This window comes from Myotis daubentonii, chromosome 18 (assembly GCF_963259705.1).
Source record: "Myotis daubentonii chromosome 18, mMyoDau2.1, whole genome shotgun sequence".
NCBI classification, from domain to species: domain Eukaryota; kingdom Metazoa; phylum Chordata; class Mammalia; order Chiroptera; family Vespertilionidae; genus Myotis; species Myotis daubentonii.
The window spans coordinates 11,409,776-11,434,611 of NC_081857.1; the positions used below are offsets into that span (position 1 = coordinate 11,409,776).

The 24,836-nt window shown below is 39.4% G+C and overlaps 1 protein-coding gene across 1 annotated transcript; it reads left to right on the forward strand.

Annotated features, from left to right (window-relative positions):
* Positions 1 to 1,538: 1,538 nt before the first annotated feature.
* On the forward strand, positions 1,539 to 18,263 carry LOC132221250 (membrane cofactor protein-like). Its single transcript, XM_059675415.1, has 10 exons — positions 1,539 to 1,656; positions 2,637 to 2,822; positions 3,627 to 3,726; positions 8,126 to 8,211; positions 8,968 to 9,165; positions 14,065 to 14,247; positions 15,096 to 15,143; positions 16,737 to 16,787; positions 17,587 to 17,622; positions 18,136 to 18,263. Exons 1-10 carry the CDS (start codon positions 1,539 to 1,541, stop codon positions 18,192 to 18,194), a joined length of 1,065 nt encoding a protein of 354 aa, XP_059531398.1. The 3' UTR covers positions 18,195 to 18,263.
* The last annotated feature ends 6,573 nt before the right edge of the window (positions 18,264 to 24,836 follow it).

Below are 24,836 nucleotides of genomic sequence, written 5' to 3' on the forward strand. Positions count from 1 at the left end.
CTAGCTCATTTCTTTTAGAGATAACTCCCACTTTGTTCCTGCTAGTGTCTAAAATTATTGTAATCATCTTTCAGAAATTTCCCAGGATTTGGCACATCCTTGCTGGTGGAGAATGGGCAGAGATGTGTTTAATGCAGTTGACAGCAACACCCACTTTCTTTACTCATTATGTGCCTACTACAGGCCTAGAACAATGTGGGCACTGGAGAAAAGGCAAGAATACTCTACCCTTGCCTCAAGGAGCTTGACCAGAAAACTAGGCAACATGGCTCAGGACATATCAACTGGAGCCTGAGATGGGTCAAATCAGAATAAGTTAAAGAAATCAAGGTGAGTGTCTGCCATTATATTAAGAATGACTTCATGAGGGAAGGCAAGTGTGGGTGGGAAGAGCTTAACTGAAGAATGTATATGCATATATGCAGGACCCATGGACACAGATGGTGGTGTGGTGAAGACCTAAGGCAGGGGGTGGGTTTGGGTTGGAAGGGTTCAATGGGGAGAAAAAGGGGACATCTGCAATACTTTCAACAATAAAGATAAATTTTTAAAGAAAGAATGGCTTGATGGACACCAGGTGTAGAAATTTCACTGATTGAAAGTCCCAGTAAAACCTCAGTTCTTGAATCTAACTAAGTACCTATAACTAGATTATCAAATTCCATATTTTTTCCTACCTTCTAAATTTTCTCACAAGAACTTATTTCCAAGTCTCAAAGTAAATGAGAAAGTTTTTGAGTACACAAAACACAGAGTTTATTATTTATTAATTATTGTATTGTTCTCCATATGAAAAACTGTAAACCTACTTTTGCCAACCCCCGTAGATACTGTCTTCATAATTAAGTGCCAATATTGATCCACAGAACATTTCTGTTACTGCATCACTCACCACTGAAAGACATAACAGTAATAATAATTCTCCCTCAATGAGTTTCCCATTCACTATCTCTTTAATTATACCTCCTTCAATTAAGTGTCATTATGGAGTGTCTGGATTTTGAAATCTAATATACTAAGTGGTTATTTTATATTTCATCTTCACACTGACTGTCTTATATGCTCTCCCAGAATCTAGACATTGTCTTGGTCTGAAAGGAAGAGGAAACTCCATGATTTTTCTTTTTTGGACCCATAGTGCAAGGGTCCTGGCACTATGGACAGTCTGAAGGCCCCCGGACAAAAGTGGAGCCCGAGGGATGCTGGCCCACTGTCTGCGCTCTGAGTTCCTATTTTCAGATCAATGCGCTTTATTCTTCCATCCAGCGCTCCGGAAAAGACACAGAGATGCTGCCCCAGCTCTGGTTTCCTTTCCCGAGCTGCCAGCAGACCCGGGCGGGTTAGAGCCCAGCAAGGGACCAGCGCATCCCCCTCCCTCGCTAAGGTACCACCTCTGGTCCCCGCCGCCTGTCCACGCTCGGGTTGGCCCCGCCCACCCCCTGACTCCGCGCAGGTCACGCCCACCTGCGGCTGCCGACCGGCCATTGTTGCGTCCAGCGTCCGCACTTGAAAGCGAATGTTCGCTGACCTCCCGGAAAATGACGGCGTCTTGCGAGCCACGCAGGGCACCTCCCCGCCGCCCCGAGAGTCCCTTTTCATGGTGCTTCGTGGGGGTCATTTCAGTGACCCTCGTGCTCCTGCTGCCCACATCCTTCGGTAGGAGCCTGGAGGGGGCGTGGGTTCCAGAGTAGGAATTCTCTTGGAGGGTCGGGTGGAAGTTAGTAATGAAAGCACAGTAATATGTGCCTTGTTTAGAGTTCTCTTGCCTGGTCTCACCATCTAAGGTGAGACCAATCCAGGTTCCTCGGGGATCAGAGTAGATCTATCTTCTTTCTTAGATCCTTAACCTTAGAGGAGAGAGAGGCCACTGCATTCTTTTAGCCCGTTAGGACTTCACTTGATTTGTCTCCACGTTATTTTCCATAATAGTTCTAACACATTATTTTTAAAAAAGATTTTCAAGCCCACACGTAAACAAAAAGGAGAGGAATTACTGGGGGTGGGGGTGGAGGTGGGGAGGGGGATAACACGGGAGAAAAAAGACTTCTTGGAAGAGAGTTGAATTTTGAAATGAATTTCCAAAAGAAATGGGGAATGATGCATACCTATATGGTGTATCTTTCAGACCTAAAACATTGATATTTGCTTTCTAAATTTACTGTTGAGTAAAAATCCAGCTTATCCCCCAACAAACCAAAAGCGAATAGAATGCTATTTAAAGCAAGGGCAGCACATGGCCCACTCCTAGGACCTTTGGGTGAAAGCAGGGAACAAGTCTTTAAAATCTTACCAATGCCCTAGCCGGTTTGGCTCAGTGGATAGAGCGTCGGCCTGCGGACTGAAGGGTCCCAGGTTGGATTCCGGTCAAGGGCATGTACCTTAGTTGCGGGCACATCCCCAGTAGGGGGTGTGCAGGAGGCAGCTGATTGATGTTTCCCTCTTATCGATGTTTCTAACTCTCTATCCCTCTCCCTTCCTCTCTGTAAAAAAATCAATAAAATATAGTTTTTAAAAATAAAATCTTGCCAAGGACCTTTCCATTTATTCTGTACTACCCACCTGCTGTCAGGCCACAGTCCCTGGTTGTCAAAGAGATTAAATATTTTATTTTTATGTTCTTATTTTCTTATTTTTAGGTCGCTGTGGTGAACCACCACTGTACCAGTCTATGCAGTTAAAGGGTACCCCTAAATCTTCCTATTTACCTGGGGAGAAAATATTTTATGAGTGTAAACCAGGATATTATTATTCATTTAATTATGTCCTCAAGACCTTTTGTGAGAAAAATAGCACATGGTTCCCTGTTGATGAAGCTTGTTACAGTAAGTAAGCAAAACCTGTCTTTTTTATGTGTGTGTGCTTGTTCTGTTTCCTTTTCCTTTTTCTTTTTTTTAAATATGTTTTATTGATTTTTTTACAGAGAGGAAGGGAGAGGGATAGAGAGTTAGAAACATCGATGAGAGAGAAACATCAATCAGCTGACTCCTGCACACCTCCTACTGGGGATGTGCCAGCAACCAAGGTACATGCCCTTGACTGGAATCGAACCTGGGACCCTTCAGTCTGCAGGCCAATGCTCTGTCCACTGAGCCAAATCGGTCAGGGCCTTTTTCTTTTTTTAAAACACATATTTGGATTCATTTTCCACTATGGCAATGATGATTTTCTCATGGGAAACTAGGGTTTAGATAGCAAGACAGATTTTTAGGCTTCCACAAATCTTCCAGGAATTTTTTTGTAGGCAGTTGGTTGCCTGGGTAAATGAGAACTTTATGTTATATGGTTAACTCAAAAAAATAATACTGCATGAATTGACAAGAGCAGTGTAGAATTTTTTTTTTTTTTAAATTCATTTCAGAGAGGAAGGGAGAGGGAGAGAGAGATAGAAACATCAATGATGAGAGAGAATCATCAATTGGCTGCCTCCCGCATGCCCCTCACTGGGGATCGAGCCCGCAACCCTGGCATGTGCCCCTGGCTGGAATCGAACCAGGGACCCTTCAGTCCGCAGGCCGATGATCTAACCACAGAGCCAAACCAGCCAGGGCAAGCAGTGTAGAATTTTTGTTTTCTTTTACATCTGTTTTGAAATTTGTATAAAAATGAATGTATACATTTTCTTTTAGAAAAAGCATGTCCAACTCCAAATGTGAAAAGTGGTAAAGTATATGACCCACAAGGGGGCTTTGGATTGGATAAAGAAGCTCACTTTTATTGTGATTACGGGTAAGTTGCTCCTTAGAGAAAATAAGGTAAATGTTACCGATTCCATATTGTTTTCCTTATCTTCTTTTTGTCAATATTACAGATGTCCCCCATTTTCCCCCAATCCCTGCCATGCCCAGGCCTCCCCACACTATTGTCTGTGTCCATGGGTTATGCATATATGATCTTTGGTTAATCTCTTTCTGTCCCCTCTACCACCCTCCCCACTGAGATCTGTTATTCTTCCATGCCTCTGGACCTATTTTGTTGGTCATTTTATTTTGTTCACTGGATTCCGCATATACATGAGATCATGTGGTATTTGTCTTTCTCTAACTGGCTTATTTCCCTTAGCGTAATAGTCTCTGGCTCCATCCATGCTATAGCAAAGGGTAAGAGATCATTCTTTTTTTTACAGCTGCATAGTATTCTATTGTGTAAATGTACTACAGCTTTTTTATCCACTCATCTACTGATGGGCACTTGGGTTGTTTTCAGATCTTAGCTATTGTAAATAACGCTGCTATGAACATAGGGATGCATATATTCTTTCTGATGGGTGTTTTGGGTTTCTTAGGATTTATTCCTAGAAGTGGGACTGCTGGGTCAAATGGCAGTTCCATTTTTAATTGTTTGAGGAACTTCCATACTGTTTTCCACAGAGGCTGCACCAGTCTGCATTCCCACCAGCAGTGTACTAGGGTTCCCTTTTCTCCACTTCCTCACCAGCAGTTGTTGTTTGCTGATTTATTGATGGTAGCGATTCTGACAGGTGTGAGGTGATACCACATTGTTGTTTTAATTTGCATCTGTCTGGATGATTACTGATGCTTTTCATGTCTATTGGCCAATGGTATGTCCTCTTTGGAGAAGTGTCTATTCAAATTCTTTGCCCATTTTTTATTGGATTATTTGTCTTGCTGGTGTTGAGTTGTATGAGTTCTTTGTATATTTTGGAAATTAACCTCTTATCAGATCTTTCAATGGTTTTGTAGTACATTTTGACACCCAGTATTGTGATCCCTCTAACCTTGTTCTTCTTTCTCAAGATTGCTGTAGCTATTTGGGGTTGGTTTTTGTTCCACAAAAACTTTTGGAATATTTTTTCTAGGTCTGTGACATCTGCCATTGGTATTTTAATAGGGATTGTGTTGAATCTGTAAATCGCTTTGGGTATTATGGACATTTTAATGATGTTAATTCTCTTTTTAAATATATTTTTATTGATTTCAGAGAGGAAGGGAGAGAGAGATAGAAATATCAATGATGAGAGAGAATAATTGATCGGCTGCCTCCTGCATGCCCCACGCTGGGGACTGAGCCCGCAACCTGGGCATGTGCCCCCGACCGGAATCAAACCTGGGACCCCTCAGTCTGCAGGCTGACGCTCTATCCACTGAGCCAAACCAGTTGGGATATTGTTAATTCTTAATGATGTTAATTCATGAACACAGTATATGGTTCCACTTGTCTGTCTCTTCCTCTACTTCCTTTTCCAATGTCCTGTAGTTTTCTGAGTACAGCTTTTTTACTTCCTTGGTTAAGTTTATTCCCAGATAAATATCACTGAGTGGCCAGATTATTATGACCGGCCAGATTATTATGACCACCCCATTAGTACTTCATTGACACTTCCAAAATTACTGAATATTGAAAACTTCCTAAGCAAATACTCTCAAGGTTATTATTATTATTACTAGAGGCCCGGTGCACAAAAATTTGTACACTCGGGGAGGGGGATCCCTCAGCCGGGCCTGTGCCCTCTCACAGTCTGGGACCCCTTGGGGGATGACCAGATGCTGGCTTAGGCCTGCTCCCCAGGGGATTGGGCCTAAGCTGGCAATCAGACATCCCTCTGGCAGCCTGGGAGCCCTCGGGGGATGTCCACTTGCCAGCGGGGAGCAGACCTAAGCTGCAGTGGGACATCCTTAGCACTGCTGAGGAGGCAGGAGAGGCTCCCACCACCACTGCTGTACTGGCAGCCATCAGCCTGGCTTGTGGCTGAGCAGAGCTCCTCCCATGTGAGAGCACCCTGACCACCAGAGGGCAGCTCCTGCATTGAGCGTCTGCCCCCTGGTGGTCAGTGTGTGTCATAGTGACCAGTCATTCCCAGTCTTTTTGCTGTTAGGGTCAGTTTGCATATTACCCTTTTACTATATAGGATAGAGGCCTGGGTGGGGGCTGGCTGGTTTGCCCTGAAGGGTGTCCTGGATCAGGGTGGGGGTCCCGCATGAGTGCCTGGCCAGCCTGGGTGAGGGGCTGAGGGCCATTTTCAGGCTGGCAGGCGACTGAAGCTCCCAGCCTCTCCTTTTTTTCTTTTTTCTTTTTTTTTTTACTCTGGGATTTATTTACCTTCTATAATTGAAACCTTGTTGCGGTCACTGGAGCTGAGAGCCAGCTCCTACTCGCTCACAGCTCTGTGGCCACGGCCTGCTGAAAGCAGGTATCTGGGGTTTGTTTAGCTTCTATAATTGAAACTTTGTTGCTTTTGAGCTCAGAGCTGGGCCGCGGCAGGTGGGGAACCTTGGCTTCCTCCATCATTGGAGCAAGCAAGCCTCCTGCTCTCTTCAGCTGCATGGCTGCTGGCCGCCATCTTTGTTGGCTGTTAATTTGCATATTGCCCTGATTAGCCAATGGGAAGTGTAGCGAAGGTATGGTCAATTACCCTTTTTGTCTTTTATTAGATAGGATTATTATTTGCATAACTAATTCACTTCATTGTACTGATGGGGTGGTCATAATCTGGCAGGTCATAATAATCTGGCCACTCAGTGTGTGTGTTTGTGTGTGTGTGTGTGTGTGTGTGTATTTAATTTGGTAAGTGGATTTATATTTAGCTTCTTTTCCTGACACTTCATTATAGGTGTATGAAAAGGCCATTGATTTCTGGATGTTAATTTTGTATCCTGCTACTTTGCCAAATTAATTTCTTAAATCTAACTGTAGGTGTGTGTGTGTGTGTGTGTGCGTAGTCTTTAGGGTTTTCTATGTCCAATATCATGTCATCTGTGAGTAATGACTGTTTTACTTCCTCCAATTTGGATGTCTTTTATAACTTCTTGTGTGATCACTGTGGCTAGGACTTCCAATACTCTCCTATATAATAAAGAGCTAATATGCTAATTAGGCCAAACAGCCAAACAACCATCCGGCTGCCTCCTGTACACCCCCTGCTGGGGATTGAGCCCACAACCTGAGCATATGTTCTGGTCGGGAATTGAACCGTGACCTCCTGGTTGTAGGTCAATGCTCAACCACTGATCCAAGCCAGCTGGGCCTCTTGAATTTTTTGGAATAGTTTGAGGAAGCTAAGTGTTAATTTTTCTTTAAAAGTTTGGTAAAACTGCCTATGAAGCCATCCATTCCAGGACTTTTTGTTGCTGTGAGTTTTTTTATTTTATTACTGTTTCAATTTCATAGTTGTTATTGTCTATTCAGGTTTTCTGCTTCTTCCTGACTGAGTTTTGAAAGATTATATGTTTCTAGGAACTTGTCCATTTCACTCAGGTTGTCCAGCTTGTTGACAAATAGTTATTCAAAGTATTTTCTTACAATCCTTTGTATTTCTATGATGTCAGTTGTTACTTAGCCTCTTTCCTTTCTGATTTTATTTATTTGGGTCCTCTCTCACTTTTTCTTGATAAGTCTGGCTAAAGGTTCATCATTCTTGTTTATCTTTTCAAAGAGCCAGCTCTTGGTTTCTTTGAATATATATATATATATATGTATATATATATATATATATTAGTTTCTATGTCATTTATTTCCACCCTGATCTTTATTATTTCCTTCCTTCCAGTGACTCTGGGCTTTCCTTGTTGTCCTATTTCTAATTATTTTAGTTGGAGTGTTAGATTATTTTAGCTTTTTCTTGTTTCTTGGGGTAGGCCTATAATGCTATGAACTTCCCTCTCAGGACTGCTTTCGCTGTGTCTCATAGGTTTTGGATTGTGTGTTCATTTTCATTTCTTTCCAGGAAGTTTTTATTTATTTATTTCTTGATCTTATTTGTAACCCATTCGTTGTTTAGTAACATGCTATGTAGTCTCCATGTGTTTGTCTGTTTTGGAGTGTTTTTACTGTAGTTGATTTCTAGTTTCATGCCACTGTGATCTGAGATGATGTTTGGTATTTTTCCAATCTTCTTGAATTTGTTACGACTTATTTTGTGTCCTAACATGTGGTCTAGCTTTGAGAAAGATCCATGTGCACTTGAGAAGAATATATATTTTGCAGCTTTGGGAATGAAATGCCCTGTATATACCAATTAAATCCATCTGATTTAGTGTGTCTTTTAAGGCTGCTATTTCTTTTTGATTTCTTTTGTCTGTATTGCAGAAAACAACTATATGAAATTTCCTCTTTATTATGTACACCTTGTTAACTGGTAAAGAGAACAGTAACTTTTTTTCCCATTTAGTTTTTACTTGAAAGGTGAGCCAGTTCTAACTTGTAAACTTTCCGGAGACAAGGTGCTTTGGGACCATGATATCCCAACATGTGAAAGTAAGTAAATTTTCACTTTAGAATTTAGACCAGCAATTCTCAATATTTTTGGCCTTGGGACCCACTCATGCTGCTTTTTTAAAAGTATAGTTGACATACAATAGTATCTTAGTTTCATGCATACAACATAGTGATTCAACATTTATTAAAATATACAATGTATTTTTTTTTATAAAAAATAAAAGATGCCCAAAAGAGTTAGAATAGTGGGATTGTTTTACACTTTTATAAATGCCTTCAAAATCTGGCTTAAAGGAAGACACTTAAATTCACTCTGTGGTAAAATAACACATTCAGTAGCTTCTGGAAAATTTCACTGTACTCGTAAGGTTGAAAGTAAAAAAAAAAAGACAATATCAGTATAATTGTGAAACAATGACCTGGCAAATAGATATATTTATATTCTTATAAATTATAAAGCATTTCTCAACTAGCAGTGAATTTTATCTTTAACCATATCTTTTAATTTTCAGCAACTCTTATGATGACTAGAGCAAAACTTAACATAGCCTTATAGATAAATATAGAGATTTCATATAGACATTTCAATAAAATTGGTTTTCTTTTGAAAGTTCATTTCTACATGATTTGACTTTGGGGTAATAACACTTTCTCATAGAGACATTCTAAAGGGATATTGGATTCACAACTAGACTGTAGAAATCAGATGTTAGTGAATTTGTTTTACTAAATGTTGTCTTACTCTCTACTTCTTTCCTTTTTCTTCTCATTTCCTCTTTCCCCCCTCTTTTTAAGAGATTTTGTGTGGAGCACCCGGAAAAATAAGTAATGGGAAATACACGGATAGCTGGAGGGTTGAATTTGAATTTAATGAAGTAGTGACTTACACTTGTGACCCTTCAAATGGGACTCAGGAGTATTCACTTATTGGAGAGAGCACGCTTACTTGTTCTGGGCCTGGCAAATGGAGTAGTGACCCTCCTCAATGTAAAGGTAAAGATATTTCCTTCTTCATTGGTAAATACAGTGAAAAAACTTTGTAGAGTGTTTACCTATAAGTAAGCAAGCAATCATATGTGCTTCCTCCTCCTGTTAAATTTTAATTTAACTTATTATTTGTCAAGTCGAATAAAAAATAGTTCAGTTGTAGAATTCCCCACCCTCAACATGCTCTTGGCATTCCAGTTTATATAATGTGAACTACTGTGTAAATGGATAACTTAGGATTTTTTTTTGTGCTTGAAAAAAACAAAAAGTAACACACAATGGCTTAAAATTAAGACCTTTTTTTATATTATCATCCAAGAGATATAGCAATAGGTAGTGGGAGAGTAAATTATAAAAGGCTAACTCTTACTGATACTAATGATAAACTCTGTACACACAGAGTTGGAAAAACAATGTTTAAGGCGCTAGAAAGTAACCAAAAATGGGAGACAATGAAGGGGATTTGACTTTTGTAGGAAAGGGACCACTGAATATCAACAAAATATTTACTCTTTACTAGTGGGTATGGGATGTTCTATAAGGTAGACCATATTCTGGGAAACAACATAATTTTTTAAAGTTTAACATAATTGAAACAGAGTACATTCTCTGGTCATAATGAAATAAATTTAGAATCAAAACAGAGATAATTTTTAAAATCTCAAATTCAGTCATATATCTCATAATGACATTTCAGTCAGTGATGGGCTACATATACGATGATAGTCTCATAAGATTATAATGGGGCTGAAAAATTGCTGTCACCTAGAAAATCCTGTGATAGCTGTCAGGATGTCATAGCACAACACAGTATTCATGTGTTTGTGATGATGCTGGTGTAAACAAACCTACTGTGCTGTCAAAAAGAGCTATATTGTAAGTATAGCTCTTACGATAAAAATAGTAGGCTACACCATCTAGGTCAGATTTTACAAGTACACTCTATGATGTCCACAATTCTCAGAACGTTATTCCTGTTGTCAATCAGTGCATGGCCGGTATTTGGCAACCAGGTAAAACAAATATGATCTAACGAACCATTGAGTCAAAGAAGAAATCACAAGAAAAATTAGACAGTGTTTTGAATTCAATAAAAATGAATACACAACATATAAAAATATCAACATTTGTGTGACACAGCAAAAGCATTGCTTTGAGAAAAATTTATAGTGTACAATACAGTAGAAAACATATCTCAAATCGATAATCTGGACACTTTCACCTTAAAAAACTAAGAAAGAAATGCAAATTAAACTTAAAACAAGGAGACAGGGGATAATAAAGCTAAAAATCAATAAAATTGAAAAGATATAAAAGGCTGTGCATAATGGGCCCTTTATGTATGGCTCAGATTTAATCTTGTAAAATGTTCTCTGATACTTACTACCCAGCTCAGTGGTGTGTGTGTGTGTGTGTGTGTGTGTGTGTGTGTGTGTGTTGTTTCCAAATTCTTCCAAACCCATTACTGGATTCTGAAATCTATCTAGAAGGTCATGACCAGAACTTTTCTCCTTGAGAAATAGAGTAGAACGAGAAATACCAGAGTACCCTAGTATGAAGTCTAGTATTAACTTTTAACTTTATATCAGTCCTGTGTGCTTATGTAATGGTTTTACAGCCTTAAAAAAAAGTAATCTCTGGGTTGCAGTCTAATATATTTGGAAAACATGGCTGTAACTTCGTTGGCCTTTCTATTTCTTGAATATCCCAGATCATATATGTGGTTGCCCCCTGAGAACTTTTTCTTTGGGGGAGAAACCAAGAGGGCGGCATAGGTAAACACCTGAAATTGCTGCCTTGCACAACCACTTCAAAAATACAACTAAAAGACAAAACGAACATCATCCAGAACCACAGGAAGGTTGGCTGAGTGGAAATTCTACAACTAGAAGGAAAGAGAAAAGCACACTGAGACTCAGAGGAGGTGTGGAAGTAAAGTGCAGAGGTACGGAGGCGCGTGGAAAGGGCTGGCAGCTGAGGACACGGCGCATGTGGAAAGGGCTGGCAGCTGAGGACGCGGTGCACATGGAAAGGGCTGGCAGCTGAGGACGCGGTGCACATGGAAAGGGCTGGAAACTGAGGACACGGTTGTCTTTTTCAATCAGGAGGGAGTCTCAAGCTCCTGACTGCTCTGAACTCCAGTTCCGGGTGAGTCTCTGGGGACCCAGACACATATGGGGAGAAACTGGACTAACTGGCATTGGTCGGAACTTGAGGGCGGCTTTCTCTCAGAGGTGCTTGCAGCGATTACCGGGACACTGAGAAGCGGGGCCTCTTAGGGCAGGACTGAAGAGTAGCCATAGCTGCTTGCTCCGCCCTGTTGATCCCCTGAGACCCCACCCCACCCAAGCTGTGCGTAGAGGCTTTTGCATATGAAAGGCCTGGCCCTTTACAATCTGAAAATTACCTAACAAACTGCAGCTGGGTCAGAGAAAGCCAGAACATCCAAAAGAAGGCCCAAGGCCACACAGCAGCTTGCATTGCTTCACAGCTGGGCTCCTGCTAGGTAGCCTCAGGCAGAGGCTAAATTAGCACCTCCTTAAAGATCCAAGAGCCAGTGTACCCAGTGGTCAGAGTGGGACCATCCAGATTACAACTCCTCAGATCCATAAGGGACACACTCAGGGGGCAGACTCAGTGAGCACCAAAGCCCCACTGAAGCAAGTCTTGCCCCAGAAGGGTGTCTCCAGCATAGTTCTCCCACTGCATACACAGCTGATTCTCACAGCCAATTGGCCTGGAGTTCAATTCCTCCCAGTGATAACTACAACAATCAAGGCTTAACTACAACAAGACTGTGCACAAAGCCCACAAAGGGGTGCACAAAGAGTGTTCACCTCAGGTAATTGGGGAGGCTGAGCCACTGGGCCCTATAGGACACCTAGCACAGAAAGCCACTCTATCAACACAGGGAAGCATAAAAAATGCAGAGACAAAGAAACAGGTCACAAATGACAGAAATGGAGGAAAGCAAACTACTGGATATAGAGTTCAAAACCACACTTATAAGGTTTTTCAAGAATTTTTTAGAAACTGCCGATAAATTTAGTAAGACCCTCAATGAGTCTAGTGAGACCGCCGATAAACTTAGTGAGACCCTCAAGAAATCTAGTGAGACCCTCGAGGTTATGAAAAAGGACTAACTAGAAATTAAGCATACACTGACTGAAATAAATAATATTATACAGAGCTCCAACAGCAGACTAGAGGATCGCAAGAATCAAGTCAAAGATTTTAAATATGAAGAAGCAAAAAACACCCAACCAGAAAAGCAAAAAGAAAAAAGAATCCAAAAATATGAAGATAGTGTAAGTAGCCTCTGGGACAACTTCAAGCGTACTATATCCGAATTATAGGGGTGCCAGAAGAAGAGCTATTTGAAAACCTATTTGAAGAAATAATGACAGAAAACTTCCTCTACCTGGTGAAAGAAATAGACCTACAGGTCCAGGAAGCGCAGAGAACCCCAAACAAAAGGAATCCAAAGAGGACCACACCAAGACACATCATAATTAAAATGCCAAGAGCAAAAGACAAAGAGAGAATCTTAAAAGCAGCAAGAGAAAAACAGTCAGTTACCTACAAGGGAGTACCCATACGACTGTCAGCTGATTTCTCAACAGAAACTTTGCAGGCCAGAAGGGAGTGGCAAGAAATATTCAAAGTGATGAGTAGCAAGAACTTACAACCAAGATTACTTTACCCAGCAAAGCTATCATTCAGAATTGAAGGTCAGATAAAGAGCGTCACAGATAAGAAAAAGCTAAAGGAGTTCATCACCACCAAACCAGTATTATATGAAATGCTGAAAGGTATCCTTTAAGAAGAGGAAGAAGAAGAAAAAGGTAAAGATACAAATTATGAACAACAAATATGCATCTATCAACAAGTGAATCTAAGAATCAAGTGAATAAATAATCTGATGAACAGAATGAACTGGTGAATATAATAGAATCTGAGGCATAGAAAGGGTGTGGATTGACTATTCTCAGGGGATAAAGGGGTGTGGGGTGTGTGGGAAGAGAGTGGACAAAAATCGTACACCTATGGATGAGGACAGTGGGGGTGGGGTAAGAGCAGAGGGTGGGGTGGGAACCGGGTGGAAGGGAGCTATGTGGGGAATAAAGAGGAATAACTGTAATAATCTGAACAATAAAGATTTAATATTTTTAAAAAAGAACTTTTTCTTTGCATATCGTTGCATGGCTAGCTTCTTTGAAGCTTTTAAATTTTACCTCAACTATTTCCTTCCAACAAGAGTTTTCTAAAAAGACAAGGTATAATAATCAGTGTCAACATGAAATTTGAAAAAATCTCTAGAGCTAGAGTATCAAAAGTTGCATTTGAACATACTCAGAATTTATATCTGGTAGACTTTTTTCAAATTTTGCAGTAGAAAAAAATAAGTATGGCCCTAGCCGGTTTGGCTCAGTGGATAGAGCATCGGCCTGCGGACTGAAGGGTTCTAGATTTGATTCTGGTCAAGGGCATGTACCTCGGTTGCAGGCTCTTCCCCAGCCCGGGCCCTGGTTAGGGCTCGTGCAGGAGGCAACAAGTCTATGTGTTTCTCTTACATCGATATTTGTTTCTGTATTTCCCTCTCTCTTCCACTGTCTCTAAAAATCAATGGAGAAATATCTTCAGGTGAGGATTTAAAAAATGTAAGAAACCAATAAACTATATTGACTGTTTCAGGTGGAAAAACAGTTATCAGATTTCTCTAAATCTGTTTACCTGGAATGAAAATGCACAAAAAAGTCTTTTTAAAAATATTTATATCTTGCCTTTCACTCCTTGTCTCTTCCCGCTGGAAATTGCTACTTGGCACTATTTTTTTTTTTTTTTTTTTTTTGGTGCTATGGTAAAACAACTTTCTATTAATGCTGAAATTTCTTTACTTTTTAGTGGTCCAATGTAAACCGCCAGTAGTCAAACATGGAAAACCAGTAACAGAAATGAAAACAAATTTTTCCTACCATGATGAGGTTGCATTTAGATGCCGGAAGGGTTTCTACCTTAATGGCAGCAACCCAGTGTTCTGCGGTGGAAACAGTACTTGGGAGCCTGCGATGCCCAGGTGTATTAGAGGTACATATTATATCATTTTCCTTCTTGTTTTTTTAAGGTTTTCTTTCTTTGACATTAAATATCAATGATAAAGAATAACTGAAAAGAAGCAATTTTAGTAATTAATTATCTTTTCATATTCATGACGGATGTATGACATAAAGTTCATACAGAATTTTGCTGTTGTGATTTTGTATGTGTTCATAGAGTTCTTAGCACATTCTGTACATCACATAGGTCTGTAAGTTCCTCTTGTTCAGTACTGTTATGTTATGGTTAGCTACCACTTTTTCCAAAATAAATGGAATGAATCATGGGAATTTTTACCTAAATCAGAATGAAAGTCATAATTCACACAAATGAAAAGAAAGGGATAATTTCCAAGTGATTGATCCTACATTGTTATGTTTTTCAATGTCAAAGCCTCTTATTTTGAGTCATTCATATTTAGTAACATCTTCCTTATATTTTACAAAAATCCTTTAAATTCATGTTGTTTACACTAATTTATAACTTTTAGTAATAAAAGGGGGAAGAACATACGTATAGCCATTTTAGTTGTTATTCTTACTGATTCTAAAATTACTTGCCATAGTCCATAGATATGCGCAGGCATGTACACTTGGGCAAGTTATTTAAACTTCAAAAGTATTTACTTACATGTAAAAATGATTTAATGTCTTCCCAACTGGGTGATAATACAGCTTAAATTGGTTCCACTTAAACTACTTAGTACTATGCAAAGTTTGGAAAGTACACATATTTTTAATTTTGAGGAATAGCTAATCTTTTTTAAAAAATAAAAAATCATGTTAAATCCATAATTTTATTAATAAGACTGATGAATGGAATAAAATTTATTTTTCCAGGTTCCAAGTCTACTCATCCAACCAAGCCACCAGTTACAAGCTATCTAGGTTCAGTAACATTTTTATTTTAATTTTTCCCCTCCCATCACCATTTATTCCCTCTCTGCCCTCTTTCACCTCCACCTCCACCCGCTCCCCTTCCCCACTCCATCACCACACTCTTGCCCATGTCCATGAGTTCTCTCTCTCTCTTTTTTGTTTTTTGTTTTTGTTCAATCCCTCCACCTTCTCCCCTTTGCACTTTCCCCGGCTCTCTATCTATGTGTCTGCCACTATTGTGCTTAGTAGTTTGTTCATTAACTCTTTATCCTCCTCATATTGGTAAGAACTTTGTGGGCTGATGGGTGAAAAGTCATGTCTTGTTTTAATTTGCATTTATTTAATAATTAATGAGACTAAATCATTTTTATCCACATTCATTTACTCATATCCTTCCCTCAGTTTTCTGTTGGGTTTCTAAAATATTATTTTTGTTAATTGTGAGAACCCATTATAAATTAAAGACCTTTTAATATATAGTAAACATTTTTTTCCAGATTGTAATGGCCTAATTTTACTAGTTCATTTTCTTTTTAGATGTTATTGGATATAGATTTCTTTTTATAACTTTGTTATGAGGAATATACAAATGTATTTTTGTAAATTTTCAAATATTACAAAAGGATACCGAGTAAAAAATTAGTTCATCTCTTTCTCTAGTCCATTTTCTGAGTTAATCACGGTTCATAATTGAAGTCTCTTTTTATCCATTTCATATAAGGACACATCATATCCTTATATGACTGGTTATACATATTTTGCCTTTTTTTTCATTTTTCTTAACCAGAAATAGACTTATGTTGTTCATATTTTTCTAAAACTCTCACATTTTACACTTACTATCTTAGATTGGGGTTGTATTTAGATTTATTCTCATCCTTTTTAGTGACAACTTTAATGTATGCTACATTTTATTTAGCTATTCTCCTAGAATGGACAGTTATATGTGCAGAAGAGTTGAATGTATTGAACTATTCCCTAATGGCTCTGAGTATTGTGTCTTCCTTATTAAAAGCTTTAAGTCTTCAAGTTATATAAACACCTCAACCATGGGTTCTGATTTCATTGTTTTGCATTTAAATCATTGATATATCTGAAATTCATTATGGAATATGGGATCAGATTGGTTTCTTCTCCACTTCACCCACCCCCATTCAGTGGCTAAGTTGCACCGTCTATGGAATGGATTGTCTTCTCTCCAACTGTTTTATCACACACTAAACTCATAGGTGTTCTAAATTCATAGGTGCTCTAGTCTCCCACAGAAGTTGCACCATCTTATATTCCCACCAGCAATGCACAAAGATCCTAATTTCTTTACCTCTTGGCCAACACATGTTCTTTTCTGTTTTTTGATAATAGCCATCCTAATACCTGGTAGGTAAAATATGTGAAGTAGTATCTCATTGTGGTTTTTATTTGCATTTCCCCCTGATTAGTGATATGTACACATCTTTTTATGCACTTATTCACTATTTGTATCTATTCTGTGGAGAAATGTCATTCAGGTCCTTTGCTCAGTTTTGAATTGGGTTGGGATTTTTGTTGTTGATATTTAGGAGTTTAATCTTTTCTCTTTTCTTTATTTCAATTTTTTTCTAGGATATCTTAACCTTCGTGAAGTATCATCATCTGAAGAGATTGTGGAATTAGGTATTAGTTTCTTTCTTCTTCTTTTATTAAATCCTCACCCGAGGATATTTTTTCATTGATTTTTTTTTGGAGAGTGAAAGAGAGAGGCAAAGATAGAGAGAAAAATCAATGTGAAACACATCCCTTGGTTGCCTGCTGCGGGAGCCCTGACCAGGGCCTGGGCTGGGGAGGAGCCTGCAACCGAGGTACGGGCCCTTGACTGGAATCAAACCCAGGACCCTTCAGTCCACTGGCCGACGCTCTATCCACTGAGCCAAACCTGCTAGGGCATTAGTTTAGTTCTTAATAATTCTTTATTATGAGACCTTAGAGTTCTACATGAATATATTATGTTCCAATTATTTGTAGACAGAGAAAAAACAAGATGTCATAAATTATTAGGAATAATTGACATTTATAGTTACTTTAGTATTGCAGATACCATAACAAATGTGATAGTATGTATAGACGCATGCAAGTAATTTTCTCTAATCTTGAGAATTTTAGTTATCCTATTAACCTTTACTAAATAACCTGGTGTGGTAACGATAGCACAAAACAATGACAAGTGAGGTTCCTATTAAGAGTTTCACAAGGCACATCCTATAGCCAGAATCTATTTGACGTGTTCTTTGAGCAAAGCGATTTGGATATACTAGCAGTCATGTTAATACTAGAACGATTCCTTTTTTCTGTAGTTTTTAGATAATCAGATCAAAAGTAAACAAACAAACAAAACAAACAAACAAACAAACAAAAAACTGCTATCTGGGACCCATACTTGCTCAATATCTTTAAAACTACTTTTTTTTTTTCTCAGCACCAGGAACCATTGCTCTATTTAGTCTTACTATATGTAAGTATCTCACACTTAAACACCATTGAAATCAAAATATTACATTCTTTTCTATTACATAGAGTGCATTCTTTTCTGATGATTTTCAGTTTTTATAGGTTTTATAGCTTGAAATTAAACCAGTGTAGAAAAAATGGACCTTTCGTACGATATACACCTGTTGTTGGTGATTGTATATTCATTTATACAGTTTTCTATATGTCCACTTAATAACAAACCCGAAATAATACTTTTTTTCCAAGATGATTAGTCATATGACTTTTCATCTCAAATATGGGTAATTTTCTAAACTAAACAGGACACTTCTCTGACTTACTGTGGACTAGTTAAGTGATTCCAGGGAATTGCACTTAGATAGTGAAAAATCCAGATGGAATATAAATGTATATGTGCTTAAAAAATAACACTTTTGAGCACTGAAATGTAACTGACAGTAATTTCTTCTTCTAGAGCTTGAATCTTGGAAATTATTTTTTCAGAGTTACATGTCATTTATTTTCTGGTTCCTTACAGTTGTTGGCATTGCAGTAATTTTCATCTCCGTGATCAAGTGTCTTCACAGAGCAAAGTAAGGGTAAATTAAACATTTATTCTCATGTATTGGTCTTTCTCACTCTTGACATACTTTTGTGCTACTTTTGTTTGTATTGCTTACTCTCTATTTTTAAAATGTGCTACATTAGTGCGCCATCTGAAATAAAGTTCTTTACTAAAATCAGTTTCAGCTGCCTTTCGCATCATTGCAACAGGAATAATCTGTGCATAATAATTTAGTTATTATGACTGTAAGAAAGTTGTTTTTTTGTGTGTGAGGTTTGAGGTTTAAGTTCTGCAGCAAATCATGGACCATGATCGGGCCTTCCCAATTCTAGATATACCTATTTCCTAAAGTGAGCTAGTGGCCAGGATTAAATTTCAAATAGTTCATTGTGGAGACTTTAAAGTCTGTCCACTGGAATTTTTAGGAAGAAAGCTTCCATTTGTCTGCAGAACAGGAATTTTCTAAGAAGCTATGTAGATGTCGTATTCAAATGGCCAATTTGATTTCATTTAGAATTTTTATTTATACAATTTAAACTGGGAAATTAGAAGCAACACGATTTGATTTCCCTCTTATGTTCTCTTAATTTTTCTAGGCTGTAGTAAACTGATGGATTAAAGTTAAAGGGACAGAGAAGGGTAATATTTACAAGGTACCTCATTAACTTTATTTGCCATTTTGTTTATAAAAATGGAGAAGCACCTGACCAGGTGACACTGTTGGTAGAGTGTAGTCCCATATGTAGATTTGATTCTCAGTTAGGGCATGTGCCTGTGTTGCTGGTTCGATCCCCAGTTTGGGCACATATGGAAGGCAACCAGCAGATCTCTCTCTCTCTCTCTCTCTCTCTCTCTCTCTCTCTCTCTCTCTCTCTCTCTCTCTCTTCCTCTCTTGCCCCCTCCCTCCCCCTCTCACTCTCCCTCTTTTTCACAATCAATAAAAACATACCCTCAGGTGATGATTAAAAAAACAAGAAAAGGCTAGGCTTACAAGAGAAAAAAAAAGCGTACAAATACATATCTTCTAAGGAGAATAGGGATTTTAAACTTTGATCAAACTTAAATTTTAATTAAATAATTAACAATTTAATGAAAAACTTAAAGTAAATCCTGGAGCATAAACCAAGATTATGCTTTGAAATTTCTGATTTTTAGTAATTCTTGGTAGCTTTGAAACACCTTTGAAAGCAAATATACTTTTAAACATTTTGGTATTTATGGTTTTATGATGTTTACTTAAAATTTAAAAACCAAGATGAAAGCCAACAATTTATTTTTAAATATATTTTATTGATTTTTTTACAGAGAGGAAAGGAGAGAGAAAGAGAGTTAGAAACATGGATGAGAGAGAAACATCGATCAGCTGCCTCCTGCACACCCCCTACTGGGGATGTGCCCGCAAACAAGGTACATGCCCTTGACCAGAATCGAACCTGGGACCCTTGAGTCCGCAGGCCGACGCTCTATCCACTGAGCCAAACCGGTTAGGGCAACAATTTTTATTTGGGATTAAAGAATTGCCATTCACACAGTACAGGTTTAGGTAGAAACCCATAAAATATCCCAATTATTGGGTGAAAATGAAGGGGTTTTATGAGAATATTAGAAGAAAGAATTCCTATTGGCCCTGGAAGGCGGAGGTACTCTTTACCTATGCAGGGTTGGTTACGGAGTCTATCTTCAAATAGAGAGTCCATAGTGGTCAGTCCTTGTGGTCAGGATCTGCAACCCTGCTGGCTTTACAAACATTTGTTTATAAGACACTGTTGCTTTGGCTTAGACAAAAGTTGTTTTGCCCAGTTCAAACATTCCAAAGGTTCAAGGAGCAAGACATGCAAGGACATTTCTCTAGAACAGCTGCTCTGGCTCCACCTGATGTCAGCTTTTACAATGATTTCTTTTGATATTAATCATCTGGTTTGGGCTATGTAAAAAAGTAAGTTTTTCACTCATAAAGAGTTCAAACTTTTTTTTTCTATTATTGGCTATCTTTTTAAGATACCCAGAATGCTTTCATTTGCATCTTAAATCTTAAATTTATGGAAAACTTCATATTCATGTTTATATTTCAATTACTAGTATATTTTAAATATTTTATTGATTTTTTTACAGCGATGTAGGGAGAGAGATAGAGAGTTAGAAACATCGATGAGAGAGAAACATCGATCAGCTGCCTCCTGCACACCCACCACTGGGGATGTGCCCACAACCAAGGTACATGCCCTTGACCGGAATCAAACCTGGGACCTTTCAGTCCGCAGGCCAACGCTCTATCCACTGAGCCAAACTGGTTAGGGCAATCACTAGTATATTTTAAATTACAGTATGCATAGGAAATACTATCAGCTGGATATTTTTACAAGTCCCAGGATTTGTGTAGTGTAGACAAAGTGGATTCTATGTAATGTAACCTCATAGAGTGATCTGGTTATAATTTCCTCACTGGGCAGGTCACGGTGAGTAGTCATACCCACACACACAACTTTTTTTTTTTTTGGTAAAAGTTTTATCTTTGTCTTAAGGAATCTCTGCCATGTTTTAGGGCATCAAGGTTAACACATCTTTGAATTAACCGCCTTCAAGAAAGTAACTATCCTGTATTCCATCTCTACCTTGCTTTTTCTCACTTTCATGTAATCTTTCTTACATTCCCTCCTTAATTTCAAATGCATAAAAGTGACTTGCAAAATTATCGTTCTCTGAAGTATGTGAGATCCTGTGTCCAGTCCATTGTCACCAGTTTGGCTGAAAGCAACAGAAACATGTTCTACAGGTTTGGGCCTTCCTTGTGTCAAATTAGAAAAAAGTTCTCAAGAAAGCAAATGGAAATTACTTTCTGCTCCTTACTATCCTCCATTGTTTAAAATATCGCTGTACCAAAATACTTAAAGGCTCCTTAAGAAATATAATAAAATGCTTTCTAGCTATGGGGTCTTTTTTAAAAAAATTATCTACCTTTTTTTCCCTATTGGGTCTTGTAAGCTGAACATCCTGTTCAAGATGGTGACATAGGAGGATCTTAACTAACCTCTTCCCCAACACATCAAATCTACAGCTACACAGAACAATTCCTTCTGAAAGCCATCCAAAAGCTAGCTGACCAACTTCTACACATTAGGTGGAGAAAAACCCACTCAAAATGGGTAGGAGAACCTGAAACACAATCTCTCCATCCATCTCACCCATGGCATGGTGACCCACAATCAGGCGGGAACCCATCTCGGAACTTCTCCCTGAGGAGTGCAGTGTTTGAACTTCACATCTGGCACCCCATCATTTAAGTCCAACACCTGAGAGATGAGCCCCCCAAACATCTGGCTTTGAAAGCAATGGGTCTTATGTCCATGAGACTCACAAGGCTATAGCGAACTGAGATATAAAAGGGTCCCCCCACCGCACAGTGCAGAGGTAGCCTACTGAAACACACATGTCTTTCTGTGAAAGAGATCTGTTTACTTATCTTAAAAGCTAAAACCTGAGTTCCAGTCAAGATTGTAGAATAGGTAAACTCTGTGCTCATCTCCTGCTATGAAAATTACAATTAAATTATAGCACAACCATTCTTGAGAACCATCTGAAAACTAGCTGAGCAGAAATCCTATAAAGGATTTCACCACCCTCAAGAGAGTACATATATATCCCTGACCATTGTGGCTCAGTTGGTTGGGTGTCATCCCGTGCACCAGAAGGTTGCTGGTTCCATTCCTGGTCAGGGCATATGCCGGGTTGTGGCCTCAAACCCAGGTAAAGGGTGTGCAGGGGCATCCTATGAATGTTTCACACTCACATTGATGTTTCTCTCTCTCTCCCTTCTTCTTTATTTAAAATTTTTTTTTTTAATCTTTAAAAAACAAAATAGGGTGCTCTCCCTCCAGGGAGCTCGCCCTTGCCTTCCCCCTCCCCCCACATTACCATTAGCTTCCCCACTCCCAAACTCCAAGGGCCCTTCCTTTACCTCCATAACTTGTTTACTTCTTGGAATTACTTTTCTACCTTTATAATTTACCGAATAAATGCTCTCTTACAAAACAAAAACAAAAAAACACCCACAAAATAGTACATAAATGATTGAAAGAAGAAGTCATGTCAAGACGAGCGGAAGGGGTAGAGACGCTGAACTGGCAGGTCCCACACCCACAGGGTGGCAACTGACAATTGAGAGGGATATTTTAGCCCCAGAGGTCTGCCCTAAGGATTGAGGAGTCTCAGCTCCACACCAGGTGCTTCCGTTTGGGGCACCAGTACCAGGAAGAGGAGTCCCCATAACATCTGCTGTGAAAAATGGGGGGAGGGGGATTATAACGTCCCATTTAGACAGAGGGCTGCGGGAGACCTAGGCACTGCAGGTCTTAAAGGGATCATAAACAGATGCGCTTGCTCAAAAACTCAGTGGCTCAGGATCTGTGGGAACATCAGGTCAAAAGTGCCAGGAACAAATGGGAAGGGACTAAACTGACGCTACCGGAGGCGGACAGGGAGGCAGGGGTCAAGGAAACACTCTCTGGGGACAGAAGTGCTGGCAGATGCCATTGTTCTTTTATTGAACTCGCCTCCCAAACAGCCAGCCAGTTCCGGGCAGGCACCAAATCTGAGCTCTCCAGTAACCTGGGTAACACTGTTCACCACACCCCAGTGATTCCCTAAAGCCCTGTACCACCCAACTCACACACGAGCCCAAGTCTCTCCCAGTAGCTGCTCCACACAAGTGGTCTACCTCGGCTTGTGGTGTGGACTTTCCTAAAAATATCTCAAATTTCCACAAACTCCACACAGGCAGCGGTAGGCCTCAGTGTGCCCATCCCTATTGCCAAGCTGCCCCAGGCCCAAGCAGAAATGGAGACTGATTTCAACTTGCACTGCAACTCCCTTGAGGCAGCCCCAAGTGTGGCCTAAGGGGTGGCTAGGCACGGTTTGGGATATGGTTGCAATTAAGTAGCCACAAGTTGAGCAAAAGTGGTGGCTGGCCTCAGCGTTCACAGTGGTGCCCAAAAAAGAGTCACAAGTTTGGCACAAGTGGCAGCAGGGCTCAGTTCCTAGCATACCCTCTCTCAAGCACCTCCAATCCCAGCACAAGTGGCAACCAACTGCAGATCATTTTGTAGCTACCAGGTGGTTCAAGCCCAGCACAAGTAATGGTGGTCTTGGCCTGCACTAGAACACCTCCCAAGAGGCTACAGAGCCCACACTCTTGGTGGCCAGCTCTAAGCCACACCAGAGCACCATCCAATGACATATCCAAATAGCATACTCGGTTTGCACTAAAGTAACTTCTGCTCTGTGAGGTCAGCCTCCACAGATCAGCTTGTCCACTACAGTCATGGCCAGCCTTCACAGCCAGTCAGCCTGGGGATTAACCCGACCCACAAATATGCCAAGAAGATTCGAAGTTCAACTACAGCAAATAAGCATACACAACCCACACAAGGGACACTCCTGGAGCACCTGGCTTAGGTTATAAAGGAGACTATGCCATTCATGTCCACCGGACACCTTTTACAGAAGGCCATTTTGCCAAGATCAGAAGATGTAGTAGATACATAGAAACAAACAGAGGGAATCAGCCAAAATGAGGAGACAAAGAAACATGCCCCAAATGAAAGAACAAGACAAAACTTCAGACAAGTAACTAACGGACATGGAGACAAGCAATCTAGGAGGAACAGAGCTTAAAACACTGGTTTTAACGATGCTCAATGAACTTAGGAGAATAATAGATAAACTCAGTGAGAACATCAACAAAGAGAAAACATTAAAAAATAACATACAAAACCCACTTAAAATGAAAATACAGTAACTGAAATAAAGAATACATCACAGGGAATAAACAGCAGATAAGATGAAGCAGAGAACTGAATCAGCAATTCGGAATCTGGAAGACAATGTAACAGAAAACACCCAATTGGAACTGCCAAAAAAAAATTTTTTTTTAAAAGGAGGAGAGCTTGAGAGACTTCAAGGACTAGAACAAACATACCAACATTCACATCATAGGATGGCCAGAAGAAGAAGAGAACGAACAAATAATTGAAAACCTACTCGAGGAAATAATGACTATTGCTCAGTTGGTGGGAGCCTCATCCCATACACCAAAAGTTGTGGGTTTGGTTCCTGATCAGTGCACATACCTAATTGTGGGTTTGATCTCCAGTTGGAGCATATACGGGAAGCAACCAATTGATGTTTCTCTCTCACACTAATGTTTCTCTCTCTCTCTCCCTTCCTCTCTCTCTAAAAATCAGTAATCATATCCTTGAGTGAGGATTAAAAACAAATAAATAAAATATAAAGAAATAATGACTGAAAACTTTCCTATCCTGTCCACTGAAATAGACATACAACTCCAACAAGTGCAGAGAGTTCCCAATAAGATGAATCTAAAGAAACCCACACCAAGACACATCATAATTAAAATTATAAAGGTTAAAGACAAGTAATGTTAAAAGCAGCAAGAGAAAAAACGTTATGTAAAAGGGAGCTGTCATAGGACCATCAGTTGATTCTTCAACAGAAATTTTGTAAGCCAGAAGAAATTGGCATGAAATACTCAAAGTGATAAAAGGCAAGGGCCTTCAACCAAGATTACTCTACCCAGCAATGCTAACATTTAGAATCAAAGGAGAGAGAGTTTCTCTGAGATTAAAAAAAGCTAAAGGACTTCATTACCACTAAACCAG

Excerpts from the sequence above, each read along its gene's own strand:
- LOC132221250 (XM_059675415.1), top strand. The coding sequence starts at position 1,539 with ATGACGGCGTCTTGCGAGCCACGCAGGGCACCTCCCCGCCGCCCCGAG. Across the intron at positions 16,788-17,586 it reads TGAAGAGATTGTGGAATTAG|CACCAGGAACCATTGCTCTA; the intron begins GTATTAGTTTCT and ends TTTTTTTCTCAG. Across the intron at positions 17,623-18,135 it reads TCTATTTAGTCTTACTATAT|TTGTTGGCATTGCAGTAATT; the intron begins GTAAGTATCTCA and ends GGTTCCTTACAG.